The sequence below is a fragment of the Oncorhynchus keta genome, chromosome 7 (genome assembly GCF_023373465.1).
Source record: "Oncorhynchus keta strain PuntledgeMale-10-30-2019 chromosome 7, Oket_V2, whole genome shotgun sequence".
NCBI lineage: Eukaryota > Metazoa > Chordata > Actinopteri > Salmoniformes > Salmonidae > Oncorhynchus > Oncorhynchus keta.
The window spans coordinates 14,278,092-14,298,885 of record NC_068427.1 but is presented as its reverse complement, the minus strand read 5'-3'; the positions used below and the strand labels follow the sequence as shown (position 1 = coordinate 14,298,885).

Below are 20,794 nucleotides of genomic sequence, written 5' to 3'. Positions count from 1 at the left end.
CAACAATAAGGGGTTTCGATTAATCTGGCCCGGGCGACCAAAGGTAGCCAATATTTTGTATCGAGTGGAAATTGATTGCGTTTGTTTTTAAACCGGGCTAACTCCCGGTCGTGAGCCAGGTGCCCCGTTCAAAGCCCACTGTGTAGTCGGCTCAAAAAAAACATTAAGTTACGTAATTAAGCATTTGGAAATTAGTTTGATTCTGTGTTTTCACATGCGAAAGTGATTTATTTTGATAAAAACGCTTTATCTGCCTTCCCAATGAAGACTAGTTTGAAAATGCTAAGAGATGTTGTATGATTCTGGACGAGCCACCGTGCTGCCTTGTGGACAACATGACCGAGTGGCGCAGATTACTGTTCTATTCGAAAAGTGCGCTCCTCCCTCACCGCTTTTGCCCATTCATGTGACGGCCCAGAGACCGGTGCCCCACGGTTCAGCATAATCGAATCCATCCATTGGTCCCTTCCGCCCCATGTCATTTGATTGGTGAAGTAGTTTGCACTGCAGTCACCGCAAGGAGTGTAGCAACGTGAACTGTCAGACACAGATGGTGCACTTGACATGGAGAGGTATCGGTAAGTTGTCTTGTTTTTGTTTTGTTAGCAACTTGGAGGAGACTAGACACAATTGCACCCGGTACATTCATTGCCTTTAAAGCTAGCATGTCACCTATGTATTAATAGCGCGCATACTATCTGGATAGAGCAAGGTTAATTGGGCTGTCTATAGCTAACGTTAGCTCATTTAGATAATGGGCATTTCCATGTAAAACGCCCCATGATTCACGAGTACTAAGTTCATTAGAGCGCATTACATTTGGTGTCAAATGAAAGCTAAGAGTCTATATATATATTCTATGAAATGTCATTCTATGTCATTTTGTTACCAAATAGGTAACCGAATGACTGCAACTAAATTGTCTACTATGGGAACTCCTAGTAGTCACAACTCCGTTGGGTCACGTTCTACTGTACTGTCATACATGTTATGTTCAGGTCATAACTGTTTTCTTTATCGGTCTGTCGTGTGGTGGTCAACGCAAACGTGTGAAACAAGTCTTAACAGTCTCTCGCTGTCTTCCTCTCGCGCTCTCTTCATCTTTGTCTTTTGTCTGTCTTCTCTCCAGTTAATGTCATCTCTCGCGGCTCTTATGGAGACCTACCCATGAGCCCCCTTTATCCATTAGCTGTAACCAGCACTCTCACCCTCCGAGAACTGACTGACACCCCACCCTGGGTGTCCATGGACGTTGGAATATAGTTGAAATTTGGTCAATCCAAATCTGAACCAATCATCGACGTCTGTTTCACAAGTTTGGACAGTACAGTGAATACAATTAGAGAATGTAGGTCAGTATATATAGTACAGTAGAGCCCACTAGAGTACAGTATAAGTTACTGTAATGAACTACTGTGCTGTACTGTGATGTCCGAATTTGTGAAACATAGATGTCTATGCTTGATCCAGACCACCCAAATTTGGTCTTGTTTTGGAGCGGAGCTCATTAGAAGTGGCAGTGTGCGAATCCTCATACTAACATACTTAATAGTATGCAAACCAATGTTTTATAGTATGCAACATTTTTTTTTAAAGTACTCAATGCGTCATATAAAGTGAGATTATATGATATAATGTGAGTGCCATTTGTTAATTTTGGTACAGCGATCATCTGATTATCAGCTGTTGTCAAAGACGAGTGAATTCTACTAGATCAAACGTAGAAATGAGTGTGCAGTTTAAGTATGTAGTACGCTTGTATGGGTATTTTGACAGGGCTAGTGTGTAGAAAGGAGGAGGATGTACACTACCGTTCAAAAGTTTGGGGTCACTTACGGACACCTCACAAGTCCTCAACCGGCAGCTTCATTAAATAGTAGCCACAAAACACCAGTCTCGACGTCAACAGTGAAGAGGTGACTCCGGGATGCTGGCCTTCTAGGCAGAGTTCTCAAACTAGACACTCTGATGTACTTGTCCTTTTGCTCATTTGCGCACCGGGGCCTCCCACTCTTTCTTGTCTGGTTAGAGCCAGTTTGTGCTGTTCTGTGAAGGAAGTAGTACACAACATTGTACGAGATCTTCAGTTTCTTGGCAAATTCTCACATGGAATAACCTTCATTAGAACAAGAATAGACTGACGAGTTTCAGAAGAAAGTTCTTTGTTTCTGGCCATTTTGAGCCTATAATCGAACCTACAAATGCTGATGCTCCAGATACTCAACTAGTCTAAAGAAGGCCAGTTTTATTGCTTCTTTAATCAGAACAACAGTTTTCAGCTGTGCTAACATAATTGCAAAAGGGTTTTCTGATGATAAATTAGCCTTTTAAAATGATCAACTCGGATTATCTAACACAACGTGCCATTGGAACACAGGAGTGATAGTTGCTCATAATGGGCCTCTGTACGCCTATGTAGATATTCCATTCAAAATCAGCCGTTTTCAGCTACAATAGTCATTTACAACAATAACTGTCTACTCTGTATTTCCAATCAATTTTATGTTATTTTAATGGACTAAAAAAGTAGCTTTTTTTTTCCAAAAATAAGGACATTTCTAAGTGACCCCAAACCTTTGAATGGTAGTGTACACATTTTCGACCTTTGTGTACCTGTTCAGGATACATCGCCATGAAGCGAATTACATTAAACTTTATACATTTCTCTACAGTACAGATCAGAGACCCATGGTGTCATTCTGTTACCATTATTCTGTTACTGGGTGTTTATCCACTTCACTTACTGTAGTTCAATAACCAGACTATATATATTTTTTAACTCATGGTGTCATATACGGTAGCTGACACCCCATTCTTTCTGCAGACATCTTTGAATCTTAATTCCGAGTACATATTTAACAAAGTTATTTCAAAATGTGGTCACACAAAACTGAGGGAGATTTTACCGTCGTTCTGTTACGAAACGTTACATTTGCACTGCTCTTCAAGTAAATGTTGTTTTCAAAAATCTGTGGGAGTTGTTAATTAGGCCTAGTCCTCGAGTTGTATGGTTTGTGTAACTTTGCAATCAATGTTTTTTGTTTGGCATACTTTTTAAAGTAAAAAATCAGTCTGTTACCATGGAATTGCCCTTATCCCAGGTCATAAAATTAACACTGCCACCTGCCAAATGCGATTTGATTTAGGTATTGGTGGGTAAGACTGTCTATTTCACCAGCCACATTGGCGGGAGGTCAATTTTCAGGGCTTTACAGTGAATTACATTTCTGAATAAAAATAGTTAAGGCAAGTTGAGCACATGTGAGTGTCAATTTATTGAAGAATAATGCTGCGGTAGCTGTTTTCAAAGCATGTCTTCTGTTTTGATTCAGAGATGCTAATCGCACAAAGAAATACAAAGTCTATATCACGCACCAACACTGCCTGGCAGGAGAGCTGTATGCTCTGAGTGAAGTGCTGATATATTCATTTTTGGAGGCGCTGCGCAGAGGCATAAAAGTTGTTGGTCTAATTTAGTCTAAAGTCTACAAAGTGAGACTTTGTACTTGCTTCTTGGCTATTTATATTGTTTTGTTCACAAGCTCAGTTATTTGTCCATGTTAGTTTGAGTCTGCTGATAGTGAAGAGATGCCCAAATCTCACACGCTGACACATTATACTAATTCAGTGACCCTGTTACCTTGGTAACCTCTTGTCATTAAAGGGGCAGCTAAACATTTTTGTATCTGATATTTTGGTTAAAAGACTCGGTCACAAAAATATGTAATTAAATTTAGAAACATACCACATTATTTCTTACTACGTAATAATATATTTATTGCTTTTAGAAACATTACAAGGCATGGTCATCCATTTTGTTTTAATGTAATTATGGCAAGAGAGCGAGAGAATACTTAAGTTCACACAGGACACCAGATAAAGACAGGAGAATCTCACCAGATAGGACAGACTGACCCTAGCCCCCCGGCAAATAGATTATTGCAGCATAGATACTGGAGTCTGAGAGGGTCAGGGGACACTGGCCCTATCTGACGATATCCCCGGACAGGGCCAACTAGGCAGGATATAACCCCACCCACTTCGCCAAGGGACAGACCCCACACCACTAGAGGAATATCAATAGACCACCAACTTACTACCCTGAGACAAGGTTGAGTATAGCTTAAGAAGATCTCCTCCACCGAACAAGCGCAAAACCGGACAGAAGATCACATCAGTAGCTCAACTCACTCAAGTCGAGTATATCGGGGGGGAAAAGCCTGTTACAACATGACACAACGTGACACAACCCTCCTAGGGGCGGCATGGGAGAGCACTAGTAAGCTAGTGACTCACCCCCGTAATAGGCTTAGAGGCAGAGAATCCCAGTGGCGAGAGGGGAGACGGCAAGGGCGGTTCATCACTCCAGTGCCTTACAGTTCACCTTCGCCAACCCAGGGCCAGACTACACTCAATCATAGGACCTACTCTGTAAAGACTTAAATGCAGACTCTCTTGACCTTTCTCACATGGATAGGTAGACCATTCCATGAACATTTAGTTCTATAGGAGAAAGCCCTGCCTTCAGCTGTTTGCTTAGAAATTCTAGGGACAATAAGGGGGCCTGCGTCTTGTGACCATAGTGTGCGGGTAGGGACACGTAAGTATGTGGACACCTCTTCAAATTGGTGGATTCGGCTATTTCAGCTACACCCGTTGCTGACCGGTGAATAAAATCGAGCACACAGCCATGCATTCTCCATGAACAAATGTTGGCAGTAGAATGGCTCGTACTAAAGAGCTCAGTGGCTTGCAACGTGGCACCGTCATAGGATGCCACCTTTCCAATAAGTCAGTTCATCAAATTTCTACCCATGTAGAGCTGCCCCGGTCAACTGTTAGTGGCGTCACTGTGAAGTGGAAACGACAAGGAGCAAAAACGTCTCAGACGTGAAGTGGTGGGCCACAGAACGGGACTGCCGAGTGATGAAGCGCATGGCGCGTAAACATCATCTGTCCTCAGTTCCAACGCTCACCACCGACTTCTAAACTGCCTCTGGAAGCAATGTCAGCACAATAACTGTTCGATGGGAGCTTCATGAAATGTGTTTCCATGGCCGAGCAGCCGCACACAAGACTAAGGTTACCAAGTGCAATGCCAAGCATCAGCTGGAGTGGTGTAGAGGTCACTCCCATGCACAAAGCAAGGTCCATACAGAAATTGTTTGTCGAGATCAATGTGGAAGGACTTGACTGGCCTGCACAGAGCCCTGACCTCAACCCCATCGAACACCTTTGGGATGAGTTGGAACACCGTCTACGAGCCGGGCCTAATCGCCTAAACAACAATGACGGGTAGGCCGTCATTGTAAATAAGAATTTGTTCTTAACTGACTTCCCTAGTTAAATAAATGTTCAATAAAATAAATAATAAAACCTCGCTAATGCTCATTGCTGCGGGGACTTGCTTCCATTCAGCCATCTTCCAACATCTAGTGGAAAGCCTTCCCAGGGTGTTATAGCAGCAAAGGGGGGGACTAACTCCATATTAATGCCCATGACTTTGGAATGAGATGTTCGAGCAGGTATCCACATACTTTTTGGTCACGTAGTGTATGTTCAGCAGGACCAAATTGGAAACATTGGTAGGAGCAAGTCCAGTAAAACCTTGGAATCAGCCCTAGCCTTAACAGGAAGCTAGTATAGAGGCTATAGCGCTGGAGTAATATGGTCTAGTTGTTTGGTTCTAGTGCTAAACACGGCTGCTACAATTGACTAACTGCAGTGTATTTAGTGCTGTAGCTGGAAAGTAGAGCATTGCAGTAGTCTAATCTAGAAGTGACACAAGCATGGATTTGTTTTTCGGTGTAATGTTTGGACAAAAAGTTTCAAATGTTTTAGTGTTACGAAGATGAAGAAATGCTGCCCTTGAAATATTCTTTATATGTTCGTCAAAAGAGATCAGGGTCCAGAGTGAAGTCAGGGGTCCTTCACAGTTTTTATTTGAGACGACTCTACAACCATCAAGATGAATTGTCTGATCAAACAGCAGATCTCTTTTTGTTTTTTGGGACCTAAAACTAGCATCATTGTTTTGTCCGAGTTGTTTAAAAGTAGCTTACACTGTCAAAGGTTGCATTAGGCTACTAGCTAACTGATAGACTGGGTTGCATTTGGTGTGTGTTTTACCAGTTACCCATCTAACTTCTACCTAGGGTTTACACGGTAGTTACATATGTTGTCAAAGTCATTGGTACCACATTTTCTGGTTGTCGTCAGTGGATAAATGTAGACTTTGTTGTTCTCTAGCTATCTTAGTGTTCAGTTTTGAGGAACATGCGTGTGAAAAAACGACTAAATTGTTTTACTTCTGCAGACTTTTTTTTCCCCCAGAAATTGTTCAATTGCGTAAGACATTGTCATTACTGCTGTTTTTAGGGACTCTAAATTGTAATCGTAGTAGTTGACTGACCTCCATGTATTTTCTGTTTTCAGTGACTGGTAGTGACACCAGCAACCCCCATCAGCTTGGTCAGCCATGAGAGCTGCTATCTGAGGACTTACGCCACCACCACTATGAAGGTCCCTGCCAACCTCAATATTTCCTATGGGGACATGGATCCCCCTGACGCCCCTCCCACCATGTCCATTGACAAGCTCTTCCCAGCACTCCTGGAGTGCTTTGGGATCATCTTGTGTGGCTACATTGCTGGTCGAGCAAACATCATCACATCCACACAGGCCAAAGGATTGGGGAACTTTGTGTCCAAGTTTGCCCTCCCAGCATTGCTCTTTAAGAACATGGTACTGTTGGACTTTGGCAATGTCATTTGGCCATTTCTGTGGAGTATTCTCATCGCCAAAGTGTCTGTGTTTTTCATTGTGTGTGTGATTACACTACTGGTTGCCAGTCCCGACACTCGCTTCAGCAAAGCTGGTCTCTTCTCAATCTTTGCTACTCAAAGCAATGACTTTGCTTTGGGATATCCTATTGGTGAGTGTGTTCATCTTTCCATCCTTTCAGTTTCACTCCACTTGATGAAGGAAAAAGGAAACCACACACTGCTCTTGATAGTATCACTGGTCTTTAATAAGCTTTACGTATCGGTGCATCATTTTATTAAAGATCAGTGTTACTATCAAGAGCAGTGTGTGGTTTCCTTTTTCCTTCATCTTGTTCAACTGTTACCATGCACCTGCAGAAAAGATTGCTCAGATGTGCGAGTGCCTTTTTGAATTTTGAGTTTCACTCCACTTAAAATTTGAGAGCTTCCTCCTGGCAGAACCTCAGAACAAAGGAAATTGATGTCTCGAATGTCTTTTATACTTTAAATGTTATTTGGTTGGTTTGTGACAGATTTTGATTCACTCTGCTCCCCTCCCTAAAATATACCTTCCTAAACTGTACCTTTTTTTATTAATTTTTTTAAATATATTTTTACATTTTTTACAGTTGAGGCCTTGTATAAGAACACCCACCCGGAGTACCTACAGTACATCTACCTGGTGGCCCCAGTGTCTCTCATGCTTCTCAACCCAATTGGCTTTGTCTTCTGTGAGATCCAGAAGTGGAGGGACCAGAGAGACCGGCAGCAGAACAAACTCCAAATAGTGGGTGTGGTCATCCTTCAAGTTCTGAAGAACCCCATCGTCTTCATGGTTGTTATTGGCATCATCTTCCACTTCATCCTGGCCCAGAAGATCCCTGCTTTCATGGAGCAGTTTGTGGACGGCCTGGCCAACTCTTTTGGAGGAGCGGCTCTGTTCTACTTGGGCCTCTCCATGGTGGGCCAGTTGGGAAAGCTCACCAGGTCTACTGTTGTAGCCCTGATCCTGCTCATCACTGCAAAACTGTGAGTGTTTTGGGGTGGATTTAGGAGGGATTGTTTGAGAATGTTAGGGTAGATTATTACACGTGTACAGTATAATGGCCTTTAAAAAAATATATATATATATATATTTTTTTACCTATTACTGACTTAAACTGTGATAATTTCATATTCATATAGGCCTGCAGTTCATATATGTTCATCCTGTTCTTAAAGCGTTAGTTGTAATTATACAGTGTCAGGACCTAAGACCACACCTGCTTGTTATTACATTTTTGTGTTGGTGTAATGGTATGCAGGTCTGGGCCTGTCGGAGAGCTGACAACATGTTATTGACTCAGAATTAACTCTAGATCCATATAGGTCTGTCACACACAAGGGAACCGTAGGCTCATGACTACCATTGTATTACCAACATTCTTCAATGCTGGCACCCACCCACATTTCAGTGTTTTGACCTGCAGAACATTATTGTCAAGGGTTAGGAGAAGAAATAGTCTCTTTCTTCTCGCCTGATGATTAATTGTGAAGGAATCCAGTGTTTCTCTTGTAAACCTTTAGTAACGTTAAACTTTAAATAACATGTTTTTTTTGTGGGTTTTTTTTCCTTCTGGAGGTTGGTGATGCCGTTGATCTGTCGAGAAATGGTGGAGCTACTGTATGCCGACCACACCAACTCTGGTCTCAACCAATCCAGTCTCTCCAACTATGCCTTCCTCTATGGAGTCTTCCCTACCGCCCCCAGTGTGGCCATCTATGCTGCTCACTATAACATGGAGCTACAAGTTGTAAGTCACCAACCCTCTCCTGTATGGATAGAAATTAGGGATGCACCGATATGACATTTTTTACCGATATCTGATATTTTCTTTGCCCCCCAAAAAAAAACAATACCGATATTTATTTTTACAAATTTGTGGCCTTTTAAACATTCTAGTACAGTTAAATAATTGAAACACACACACTGACCAACAATTTATTTTGTTGGCATTTATGTCCCCATTACCAGAAAAACAAACAAAACCTATTTATTTCACTTACTGTGCTGTTTTGTTGTTCATTTGCTCAATCATTTCATTCTCAACCAGGATTTCATCATACATGTCAAGCAGTGAAGTTTCAGCTCTGTCTGTCTGTGGCACCTCTTCCTCCGTGCGCACTGTCACTCTCTGTCCGTTTCCATCTCGTCCAGCTGTCTGTAACATTTCACGTAAACCCTGTTTCTTGTCTGCATCGAATTAGCGGTCCTTATACCTAGAGGCTCAGAGAGAATGCCACCAAATCGCTTGTTCACAGCCTCTAGTAGAGTACTTTTCCAAGTTAACCCGACGGTCTGTGTCAGCAGTTTTGTTGAAGGCATTTCAATGCCACGACAGAGGTTATCACGTCTGCTGCAGATACAGTTGATGAGCTTATTTCTCCAGTCAGTTGTTCGAATGGAGACAGGCGTGTTCAGGTTTCAAACATGTTCTCAAATGCCATTTGAAATGGCAGCAGCCGTATGAGAACAAGCACATTCTTGAACAAGCAACACGGCTTTCCTGAGTACGGAATCCTCGTTGACCCACGGTGCTGTCAGACTCTATGCTTATGGGGCTGACATAGCAAGTAGCTACAATACTGTGTAAGTCTGGTAGGGCAACATTTGAAAAATAGCGCCTACTTGGTAGTGTTTACCGGTGCTCGACCAGTTGGCAAAAGCCAACATCATCCACGACAGAGATCCGTTGATTGTCAAGGGCAATGAATTACATTATCTTGGCATTTAATGGATTTCGCCTTTTGAGTTGTCACACTAAAATATTCTTACTCTTTCAAATAACTGCTGGACTTGTTGACTGCTCGATCCACACAGCAGACATTGTGGGCTAGGTTAGGAATGCTGTGCGGCACATGTGGCTCTATATTTCTTGTGGCGTCATTACGTCATCTACCTACGTTATATAGGTACAGCATGAATGTCAGCTTTGACATCATTTTTACACATCGGGCCAATGTTGTCATTTTTCGCTAATATCGTCCGTTTCTGATATGCTTACCGATTTAAAAATAATAATATATATTTCTTTTAAGTTGTGCATCCCTAATAGAAATGTATACCGTAGGAAGACATTGACCGTGTCATAATTGTTTTCTAACAGGTTACCTCGGGGATGGTACTAAGCACATTCCTCTCAGCTCCCATAATGTATGTTTCTGCTTGGTTGCTGACAATACCATGGATGGACCCCAAACCATTGATGGATTCACTGCAGAATGTCAGCTTTAATGTCAGCATCATCAGCTTAGTTACACTGGTGAGTTGTTGACTGCCTCCCCACCATTATGAACTATCATTAACTGTAGTCTTTATCAGCTGACTGGCTTTGTGCTGGTTAGCCTGTTCTATTTCAGACAGGGTGGTCGGATTTCAGGAAATTATAAGCCCCAAGCACGGTGCTGTGATGATTTGTACTAAAGTGTCTTTGTACCTAATGCCATTTATATTGTGGAATTCGAGGACAGTAGTATTAGGTGATACAGTTTAGGCTGGTCTACATCAGTTCTGTATTGACAAAGGGATACAATGATATGGAAAGTGCAGGAAGTCTATGAAGAGCAGGGATGGGGATGTGACTTGAAACCAAGCAGTTCAAAGTCATCAGCAGGATGTCTCTGTCTGGTGCCAATGATATGATACGTGAGACTTACTTCCTCCTATCATGTGACCTCAGTTTCACTTCTGTAACGAACCGGGAACACATTGCTAGTAAAAATCTGATGGTGTAAAAAGGACTTTATAAATACATTTGATTTGGGACTGTTTATTTTCTGTTCCTGTTCCCATTCGACTTGCCTTTTTATTTATTTATTTCTCGACTGGCGTCAATCTTTTTTATATACTGTGATATAATTGCACTGGCTTGCTCTAGAATGCATGTGGTGTTGTGATATGGGTTTATGAAATTGCAATTCCGGTTCACATGAAGACGTATGGTATCGTTTTCTGTATGGTTTGTGTAGACGAGCATATCTAGTTTTTGAGGTCTTTTTGTTACAGGTTTGGACCGTGACTGTCATGTTCCTGAGTAAGAAATTCAAGAGACTACCTCACATGTTCACCCTCAACCTGTTCCTGGCACAGGCAAGGCTTTTGAACATCTGTTACTTTTCACAAAAACATTCTTCAACTGACGCATTGTATGTCCAAGGACTAATGTCATATTGTCCATAGTAGAAAGTTGTAAGTGCAATATCACTGTGTAAAAGTTGTCATTGATTGTTGCTTTCTATTGACGTGTGCCTCTCCGTGCGTCCAGATTCTAGCTTGTGTCGGCATGATCCTGTGGAACTTTGTCGTGCGCCAAGACAGCTTCATTGGACACGTGTTGACGTTCACACTGTTGTACGGCTCACTGTACAGTACTTACGTGTGGCCAGGTATGTCCGTCACCCGCACGACCATCGACTTTATACCACCACCATTCTCTCCTACAGTATGCTGTTGTGTTGCGCGTTTGACATGCTGCGATTCGAAAGGAAAAAGGGTGAACGGTGTGGCGTCTGGCAACGACGATGATCTCGAGCTAGAGTGTGCGTTGTGGTGTTTTCAGGTCTGATAGCGTTTTCCCTTGTGCTGATGAAGAGGGGTGGTGAGCTGAAGGTTGCGCCAGGCTTCCTGGTGATTGCAGGCTGGGGGTGAGTCATGATTTTTATTATTTTCTTCCCCCCCCACCTAAGTAATGAAATAGCTGGAAACCAAGGGACCTTTTTTGTTTGTTGAATCTGCTGCTCAAACATGGTCCTTATCTGATGCCAACAGAGTCCCAGGCCTTGTGGCAGCAGTGCTCCTCATAACTGGGAAGAGGATGCCTGACACCATCGACTCTGCGTTCTTCTACGGGACACCCCAGGTGAGACGGACTGGGGAAAGTAGACATTCAGAATCACCTCTCGTAGAACATGACTTCATCATCCTGACCTTCTGTCTTTTTGACTTCCGCAGAACATCTGCACCTCAGTTGTGCTTGCCTTCAGCATAGTGCTGAGTGGGGGCTCATTGATGGGCCTCAGTCGAGGCACATGGGATTCGAAGTACCAGGTCCTGGAGAGAGACTCTCTGTTGGGCACTACTGAGGATCTGAGGCCCCAGAGTTGCCCTGATACCCAAACTATCCCAGATATGTTGGAGCCAGGCAGAGCCAGAAGCATCAACCAAGGTATACTTGGTTTAGCAGGATTTATGACATGTATATTACAGTAGACTTGTTAATCAAGTGTGTGATGCTGATCAAATGTAACCTCTATGTGTGTTATCAGAGTGCCATATGTGTGACTGTGCTCCGTCCCAGCCCATGCCTGATATGATTGTCAGCACAAACAAAAATGACGCGCTTCTCATCGAGCCAGGTAGTGATTTTTAAGAAACCTCCTAACCTACATCCCTCTAGTCTTCATTTGAATTAGCTGTGTCAGATACCTCCTCTTCCTGTAGACAAATGATATCGTTAAACCAAGGGCAAGGAGTTTACCTGGTCAGGACAGGTGGTCAGACCAGGAAATACTCCTTGCCCCAGTTATCCCCACACAAATGTCACGCTTAGGTTAGTTAAGTGATTCATTTGAAACCATGTCATTACCCCGTGGGTCACCAGCCATGTCTGCTCTGTGGCCTTCCTCAGGTCAGTGTGGGACTGGCTGTGAGTCCACAGGCTGTCTACTGGCCCAGGAGGAGCAGCAGAGGCAGCTAGCAGACAGACAGGTGGCCCGCCACGTGCTCCTATGCCTGCTACTAACCGTCAGCCTGTTAGCTGTGAGTGACTCAGCATCACACAAAGCTGCAACCTAATTGGTTGGGATGTTGCTCAAGGGTCAGTTAATGTAGTGATTAAATGTTGTGCTCAAGTTATTATGCCATTACCTCACAGCTAGGCCTACCTTATGCAACACAGCCTGTTGATTTAGTTTTACCCCTGTCCTGCCCTTCAGTTTTTGGGTTAGTATGAGGATCCCTGTTTGACTGCATATGTCTCTCCACGCTTTTAGAACCTGTCCAGCTGCCTGTGGTGGCTGTTTAATCGAGTTCCTGGGAGACTCTACTTAGAGCTGCAGTTCTTCTGTGCTGTGGTCAACTATGGACAGGTACAATAGGCCTGGCCTAGACATAATGGCATTAACAACTGCTCTATTCATGTTAATGGTGGTGTTTACATATCTGTGTTTTCTGTCCTCAGGGCTTCATCTCATTTGGGATTTTTGGTCTGGACAAACATCTGATAATACTGCCATTTAAAAAGAGGTAAGTGGTTCCCTGACTTACATTTCATAGGATCTAGTAGTAAGCTGTGTGTTGAATAAGATGCCTTGACATGCATTTTTGTGCAGGATGTCCAGTCTGTGGCATAGTATGAAACCAGAGGAGCAGCCTCAACTGGTTGTGTCTGACGACATCATGATGACCTGCACTCAATTCACCAAATACCACAAAGAGCAGTGTGTCCGGGACATTGTCCAGAAGAAGAGGTCAGGGTCCACTTTGCTTATGATTTGACCGTCTGGCATAGTTTTTGTATACCCATTGATCATACCTAATATAAATTATTTTTTTTCATGGCTTTTGGTCCATGGGTTGTGTTCTCTCTTGCTTTTGTCTGTGCGCCATCTTCCTCCTCCTGTCTATCTGCTCCCTCCTCCCCCTCTCTTTCTGTCGTTCCTATTGGCCCTGGTAGCTGTGGGGAGTGCCTAACTGGCCTGTTGGTGAATCTGTCCTCCGACACACAGGTGTGGGGAGAGGATGGTGGCGGACACTTTTCTTGGCAGTGAGCTGGTGGAGTGGCTGTTGCAGGTGGGTCTGTCACAGGACCGAGGAGAGGCGCTGCTCTACGGTGGCCGACTGCAGCAGGGTGGGGTTCTCCAGCACATCACCCAGGAGTACGGCTTCCAAGATGACGAGCTGTACTACCGCTTCACAGCGTAAGGTGGGCCCTGGGCAGGCCCCGTCTCAAGGGCTCTCCTGAGGCACAGGATGACGGAGGTCGGCTACCTACCTACCAAACCTGAAACCAGGTTTCTACCTACTTAGCAGTAATAACCAATAGAGGTGAATTGAAGAGTGCTGCTTTTTGAAATACTCATACTGTTTTGCACATGGGAAATATGCAGTCATAACAAGCATTGAGCACTTGTTTGTTTTTTTTCTTTTGAACTGTCCGTTGTAATATGTTTGTGTGGTACCGTATGCATAACGAGATTTAAGTTTGCCAAGGAGACAGATCTAATAATGAATAATCTTGCAAAATGATGTTTGTCAAATATCTTGCATTATCATCTCAAGTTGTACAGACTAGCTTGTATAACCTTGACACTCGTATACCATGAGGCTGATTGAACATGTTTTTTTATTTAGTTCGAATGACAAGAATGGTGTTTGTCAATGTGACTTCAGGTATTAAAAATAGAATAATGTAATGTTGCTGTGTATTCTAAATATCCTTAATTTGGCCATTGTTTAGAACTTGAAAATAGGATACGGCAGCTAGATATATTTTGAATCATGTAGATAGAACGGTGTCAAATGTTTATGGATGCAGACTTGTCTGCTGAGGCATAATTGTGGTTTTGGTTTTGACTTATTTGAATGATTCTTGGCCAGGAAATATACATTTCTGATCAGCTATCTTTTGGGATTTCTAAATACACAATTACATTTCAGTTTGTTGGGAGAAAAGGAGGACAATACCAAATGTGCCAGATTAAATGTCATCTGTATTATGTGTTATTTTGGAGCGATGTTACCTTGTCCTTTTAATGGGTTTGTGCTTTTTACTGTTGCTAATAAGGTAATTGAGCCATGTATTCACCTTGTTTGGCATTATGAATGTTTGAATGATGGTTTGTCAATGTATATATTTTTTTTTCCCATGTCACTTGACTGAGAATATACGGTGTCATGTACTTTGAAGCCAACTAATACTGCATGTTCCTCTGATTCCCAGCCTGTTATGAAAGAAAAAAACAACTATTGCACCTCTGGTTTAAAACAGAACTGGTGGATACATGTTGTGGTAAGATGTGGCTCTATCTTTAGGCCTTTTCAGGGGGTTTCCAGATGCCTGCCGGCAGAGGTGTAATAACGTGAATTTGTCCTGTTCTTTTACTTCAAATAAGCCTATGTTAATCACTCAGTAAACAGCTCAAATGTCAAACTAAAGGCAGCTCTCTCCTCAACTGCTCTAGTATTACTGTTTGGTTGAATATAATACTTGTTATAAAATATAAAACAAGGATTTTAAAGAAAATGACAGGCTGTAACCATGACCCAGATGTATTAATACTTTTTACTGATGAGCAGCAATTTGTGAAACTACCATTTACTGTTACAATGTAGTGAAATTACTGCATGCTGGGGTTTGATCTTGAAACAACCCCTTGTCATTCCAATATGAAAGATCCCACTAAATGTTACTGTACACGCTCAGTTCTTCCTGGATTGAGTTCGAAAACAGGTGCACAACTGAAGTCGGGTCTTTAATACCACTTAATAAAAGTTTCTCCATCTCAGCCATCTTCTCCTTTTCTAACACTCTCATATTCTGCGTGATCTTCTTTCCTTTGTCCTAAAAAATAAAATGCTAAATTTAAGCCAAATATTTGGTTAATCTTTAAAGGGTTAAGATGTATAGATTAGGAAAAAAGTTCTGTACCTTGGTGCTGTCAATGATTGCAGCCACCACCTCGTGTTTGACAAACAGTGGATGTTTGCGATCTGGCTTGCTCTGGAAACGGGGTATCTTCTTCACAGGGTCATCAGGGCCATAACAGGGAGAGCTAGTTTGCTTCAACTGTTTAATGTCTTTCACAAAGATGAAAGGTTTGAAAACAGACCTGTTGGGTAAGAAAGGACCCTTAATATACAGTGATTTGCATAAACTTTAGATGGAACAATAACATGGCTAGGTAGGGTGTTTGAGCGGTGGCCAGCTACATACTGTACCTCTCAGGGTCAGGTGTTCCAGTGAAGTAGTGCACCCCTGGCAGGGTGGAGTCTGTTGGTATGACAGACACCATGCTTCCTGTTGTCATGAACATCCCCTCCATGTTGATGCCACTCTCCTTGTCCCTCAGGATTTCCATCATTGTCTCAGCTGTGATGTGTCCTAAATACTCAAAAGTAATTAATTGTAAATGATTTGTCGTCCTATATGAGGGTTCTCCGACCCTGTTCCTGGAGAGCTACCGTCCTGTGGGTTTTCACTACAAACCTAATTTGGCACACCTGATTTGAATAATTAGCTGGTTGATAAGTTGAATCAGGTTAGTTACAACTGGTGTTGGAGCGAAAACCTACAGGTCGGTAGCTCTCCAGAAAAAAAGGGTTGGAGAGCCCCATCCTATATGGATTCACTATTCAGTTTTGATTCAAATTTTCTACACTTGACACAAGACAACTAATCCATAAAGCAAAGGCCTACATCTACATATTTAACTCACCTTTACTTCGTTCTAGTAGGTTCCGTCCTTCGCAGTATCTGCTGCCAGACGCCTCTATTCTGGCTGTAGTCATGAAAGAGTACGTCTCAGCAAAACTGAACAGGGCCTTCCCGTCCCACCAGCCATGGCTCTTGGCATAATCCCTCATCCCAGGGTGTTCCTTGTCTATCTTGGTTGTTATGGAGTACTGATTGGAGATATTACGATATCCATCTAGAGGAGGATCAAAAACAACATTAAAAACTGTTATTGCTCTGAAAGTTCACAAGTTGGGCAAACTTAAACCCTGATAGCTTAAATGTACCTCCCACTTTCTCTGCTGCCCAGTACTTCCCAGACGTCTCCATCACCCAGGCCTCAGTCCTGTCGGAGATGAGGAAGCTGTTGTGGTAGGTAAAGCCAGACTGGTCCTCCATGCAGTTTCCTCCCTGGCCATATTTCTCCAGCAGCTCAGCAATAACATCCACAGCCTTCTGAGCAGTCTCTGCTCTCTCCAGACCAAGTCTGCAAAGACAAAACCATCACATTGATGTGTCCCCATTATTTGCTTTACAGTGCAATGCATTTTTATTTTACAAACAATAATTAGTTGAAGACTGACAAACTACAGACAGGAACAGATATGTAATGATGTATGAATCAGCTGGCAGATATTCACCTGACAAAATCCATGCCAAGAAGGGCCTCCTCATCCTCAGCACTCTCTCTGCCCCAAACTGCCTCATTTCCGATGCACACCTGATGCTCGTTAGCCCCCATCTCAGCCCCCCACAACCAGGCTGGTCTGCTCAGCACAACCGCATTGGTATGGGCTGCCTGCTCAATTTCAATGTACGTGCACTACTCCGAGGAGCAAGACAGAAAGGGGACACAGCTGTCATTGTGTACCTACTGAGTGTAAGACAGGTGACATTTTCACATCACTACAATATACATGTTGAAAACATGTACAGAGGAGGTCTTAAAGACTTACTTCAACTTTTTCTCCTGCATTGTAGTCTCTTGCAGGGAAGTAGACCACCTCCTGGACCTCATCACAGGGCCTGTCGGAGTTCTTTCCAAAGACGATGCGCTGTCCCTGGGTGGCAGGGGGCAGAGCCACAAAGGTGTCACAGGAAGATGGGTACATTCTGGTGGGCAGAAAGAATTTAGCAACCAAACCAACCCACTGGGCAAATAATGTTATTTCAATGTGAGCATTTTGGTAATACCTGGTTGAGGCGTTGATCAATATTCTACATTTACGTATATCAATAAATTCTACATTTATTCACCCATTCAAAAAGACAATGTTGAATTCCCAATGTATTATAACTATCCTTTCAACCATCTAAAAGCACAAATTCCATTGGAATAACAATGTCCGATTTTTGGTTTAGTTGTCATCTAAATGTGTTATCACTGCGCTTTCAACCATTTAAAAGCACAACAAAGTTCAAATGGGAATGCAATGTCAGATATTTTCTATTTATACAACTTAATGTAGTCTGGGTAGCCATTTGATTAGCTGTTCAGGAGTATTATGGCTTGGGGTAGAAGCTGTTTAGAAGCCTCTTGGACATAGACTCGGTGCTCCGGTACTGCTTGCCGTGGGGTAGCAGAGAGAACGGTCTATGACTAGGGTGGCTGGAGTCTTTGACAATTTGACACCGCCTGGTATAGAGGTCCTGGATGGCAGGAAGCTTGGCCCCAGTGATGTACTGGGCCGTACACGCTACCTTCTGTAGTGCCTTGTGGTCGGAGGCCGAGCAGTTGCCATACCAGGCAGTGATGCAACCCGTCAGGATGCTCTCGATGGTGCAGCTGTAAAACCTTATGAGGATCTGAGGACCCATGCCAAATCTTTTCAGTCTCCTGAGGGGAAATAGGTTTTGTAGTGCCCTCTTCACGACTGTCTTGGTGTGCTTGGACCATGTTAGTTTGTTGGTGATGTGGACGCCAAGGAACTTGAAGCTCTCAACCTGCTCTACTACAGGCCCGTCGATGAGAATGGGGGCGTGCTCGGTCCTCCTTTTCCTGTAGTCCACAATGATCTTCTTTGTCTTGATCACGTTGAGGGAGAGGTTGTTGTCTGTGCACCACACGGTCAGGTCTCTGACCTCCTCCCTATAGGCTGTCTCATCGTTGTCGGTGATCAGGCCTACCACCACTGGTCTACTGTTGCGTCATCAGCAAACAATGATGGTGTTGGAGTCGTGCCTGGTCGTGCAGTCATGAGTGAACAGGGAGTACAGGAGGAGACTGAGCACGCACCCCTGAGTGGCATCAGCGTGGCAGATGTGTTGTTACCTACCCTTACCACCTGGGGGCGGCCCATCAGGAAGTCCAGGATCCAGTTGCAGAGGGAGTTGTTTAGTCCCAGAGTCCTTAGCTTAGTGATGAGCTTTGAGGGCACACAGTGTTGAACGCTGAGCTGTAATCAATGAATAGCATTCTCACATAGGTGTTCATTTTGTCCAGGTGGGAAAGGGCAGTGTTGAGTGCAATAGAGATAGCATCATCTCTGGATCTGTTGGTGCTGGATGCAAATTGGTCTAGGGTTTCTGGGATAATGGTGTTGATGTGAGTCATGACCTGCCATTCAAAGCATTTCACTACAGACGTGAGTGCTACAGGTCGGTGGTCATTTAGGCAGGTTACCTTAGTGTTCTTGGGCACAAGGACTATGGTGGTCTGCTTGAAACATGTTGGTATTACAGACTCAAACAGGGAGAGGTTGAAAATGTCAGTAAAGACACTTGCCAGTTGGTCAGCGCATGCTCAGAGTACACGTCCTGGTAATCCATCTGGCCCTGCAGCCTTGTAAATGTTGACCTGTTTAAAGGTCAGTTGCAGTAGGCTAACCTCAAAATGTGGCCATGGATGTGTAACTAATTTTACGGTTGAATAAATGCTGTCACGTTAGTTTAGAAGACAGCCTTAACTGTATTACTAAAGTATTACTGAATTGTGTTTGGTTGACAATGCAGCCAAATATCCTAATTTAAAGAGTATCTAATGCTTGGATAGAGACACTGGCTTAAAACTGAGCCACTGGCTTACATGTATTATTTAACTTTTAGTTTTGCTTTGGTTGGAGACGTAATTATTATTTTTATTTTATTTTATTTAACCTTTATTTAACTAGGCTAGTCAGTTAAGAACTAATTCTTATTTACAATGGCGGCCTCCTGCGGGGACGGGGGCTGGGATTAAAAATAAAATTAGTTTAAAGATTAAAGATGAATCCAATATATATTTGTTCACTTGTCGACAAGTAAATAGGCTATTTACTGTACTGCAAAAGTGGAATTGAATTGTGTTTGGTTGAAAACGCAACAAAATATCAACATTTGAAGGAGATGTATCTTTGGCTTTAATTCCGGTTTGTCTTCAAATCAATAATTGATATGTTGGATTCGCGTCTCCATCTCAACCAAGAATCAATGTTAAAGAACAGGACTAAATCAAATCAACCTTTATTTAAAGTATCCCATTAAAGATACCAATAAAGTTAGGGTTGGGAATTGCCAGGGACCTCACGATACGATATTATCACGATAGTTAGGTGCCAATATGATATGTATTGGGATTCTCACGATTCTTTATGTATTGCGATTCGATACTGTGATTTTATTGCAATTCAATATTCCAAATATATTGCTCACTATACAGTATGTCTGCTGCTGAGGGACAAGAAACCCCTAGAAAACGAGTTTAGATCAGTCCTGGAAATAAAAGTGCTTTAAAAAAATGTGCTCCCTATTTAAAAAGAAGATGGAGAACAAGCTATGAAGGAGAAAATACTGGGGTTTTGGTGCAGGTACAGCCAACAAGCGCAAAAATAATATTGCGGATGCTGATATGTAACTATCGATTTTTCTCCCATTCACTAAATAAAGAGCATAGCTGTATATCAACTCTCCAATATACAGTAGGAGGTGCCGCCCACTAAAAAAGTATCTGACGGTAGATATAATGTTGAATATCTGACGTTGTTTAAAAAGGTACAAATTCAACATATTTTATATGTGTCTATGTTAAAAATGTGTTGAAATTATGACATAATCCTGTGATTGAACTTTCACCCGCAAAACAACAGTTTACATTAATGACATTTAGATTCCACGTCACAATACGTTGCCAAATTCCAATGAGATAACTGATTCAACCAGTTTGTGCCCAGCCGGAAGCTACTGTGACGAAAGGCTATTTACAAAGAACACACTATGATAAAATACGCAGAAATGGTTGATGATTTTACAAAATGAACAAACAAAGCACTTGACCATACACTGGACATTGCCTGTTTTATGTGCCATCTGAAATAATCTGCTGATTTCAGCTAGGCATGTTAACATTACCTGTCACCGCAGTCAAGTAGTGGATCACAAATTGTAGCCGACAATTGAAATGTTTTAAGTATCCCCCTGATTCATTAAACTATAAACTTTCGTCCTTACTTTCACTTTTATTTCAATCTTTACCAGATTTCACAAGTGCGCACAATGAATGTTGTGACTGCCTCACTGTACGTCAGAGGTCACGCACGCAGAGAGCTGACTCGGAAGAAGATT

General features: G+C 42.7%; 2 protein-coding genes across 5 annotated transcripts; one reads left to right on the top strand and one right to left on the bottom strand.

Moving 5' to 3' along the window:
• The first annotated feature begins 35 nt into the window (after positions 1 to 35).
• Positions 36 to 15,389, top strand: gpr155a (G protein-coupled receptor 155a). 3 transcript variants are annotated; one of them, XM_035773437.2, is made up of 16 exons: positions 37 to 578; positions 6,436 to 6,934; positions 7,394 to 7,793; positions 8,386 to 8,557; positions 9,911 to 10,066; positions 10,810 to 10,893; positions 11,069 to 11,189; positions 11,363 to 11,447; positions 11,572 to 11,662; positions 11,755 to 11,968; positions 12,069 to 12,158; positions 12,431 to 12,561; positions 12,795 to 12,890; positions 12,983 to 13,047; positions 13,134 to 13,271; positions 13,478 to 13,710. In XM_035773437.2, the coding sequence occupies exons 2-16, from the start codon at positions 6,517 to 6,519 to the stop codon at positions 13,569 to 13,571; spliced, it is 2,355 nt and encodes a 784-aa protein (XP_035629330.1). In that variant the 5' UTR covers positions 37 to 578; positions 6,436 to 6,516; the 3' UTR covers positions 13,572 to 13,710. The 3 variants fall into 3 exon arrangements, with proteins under 3 accessions (XP_052377981.1, XP_035629330.1, XP_035629329.1); XM_035773436.2 differs by having other exon boundaries at positions 43 to 578; positions 13,530 to 15,389; XM_052522021.1 differs by lacking the exons at positions 12,983 to 13,047; positions 13,134 to 13,271; positions 13,478 to 13,710 and having other exon boundaries at positions 36 to 578; positions 12,431 to 12,619.
• scrn3 (secernin 3) lies at positions 15,067 to 20,772 on the bottom strand. 2 transcript variants are annotated; one of them, XM_035773438.2, is made up of 8 exons: positions 20,582 to 20,772; positions 17,212 to 17,368; positions 16,897 to 17,078; positions 16,543 to 16,742; positions 16,239 to 16,451; positions 15,742 to 15,904; positions 15,452 to 15,632; positions 15,067 to 15,364 (listed from the first exon to the last, which is right to left on the bottom strand). In XM_035773438.2, exons 2-8 carry the CDS (start codon positions 17,365 to 17,367, stop codon positions 15,203 to 15,205), a joined length of 1,257 nt encoding a protein of 418 aa, XP_035629331.1. In that variant the 5' UTR covers position 17,368; positions 20,582 to 20,772; the 3' UTR covers positions 15,067 to 15,202. The 2 variants fall into 2 exon arrangements, with proteins under 2 accessions (XP_035629331.1, XP_035629332.1); XM_035773439.1 differs by having other exon boundaries at positions 17,212 to 17,316; positions 20,582 to 20,771.
• Positions 20,773 to 20,794: the final 22 nt, after the last annotated feature.

Coding starts and splice junctions, on each gene's coding strand:
- gpr155a (XM_035773436.2), top strand. CDS start 6,517: ATGAAGGTCCCTGCCAACCTCAATATTTCCTATGGGGACATGGATCCC. Junction 11,663..11,754: donor TCTTCTACGGGACACCCCAG/GTGAGACGGACT, acceptor TGACTTCCGCAG/AACATCTGCACCTCAGTTGT. Junction 12,562..12,794: donor TAACCGTCAGCCTGTTAGCT/GTGAGTGACTCA, acceptor CCACGCTTTTAG/AACCTGTCCAGCTGCCTGTG.
- scrn3 (XM_035773438.2), bottom strand. CDS start 17,367: ATGTACCCATCTTCCTGTGACACCTTTGTGGCTCTGCCCCCTGCCACC. Junction 16,743..16,896: donor CTTGGCATGGATTTTGTCAG/GTGAATATCTGC, acceptor TTGTCTTTGCAG/ACTTGGTCTGGAGAGAGCAG. Junction 15,905..16,238: donor CCTACTAGAACGAAGTAAAG/GTGAGTTAAATA, acceptor TTGAGTATTTAG/GACACATCACAGCTGAGACA.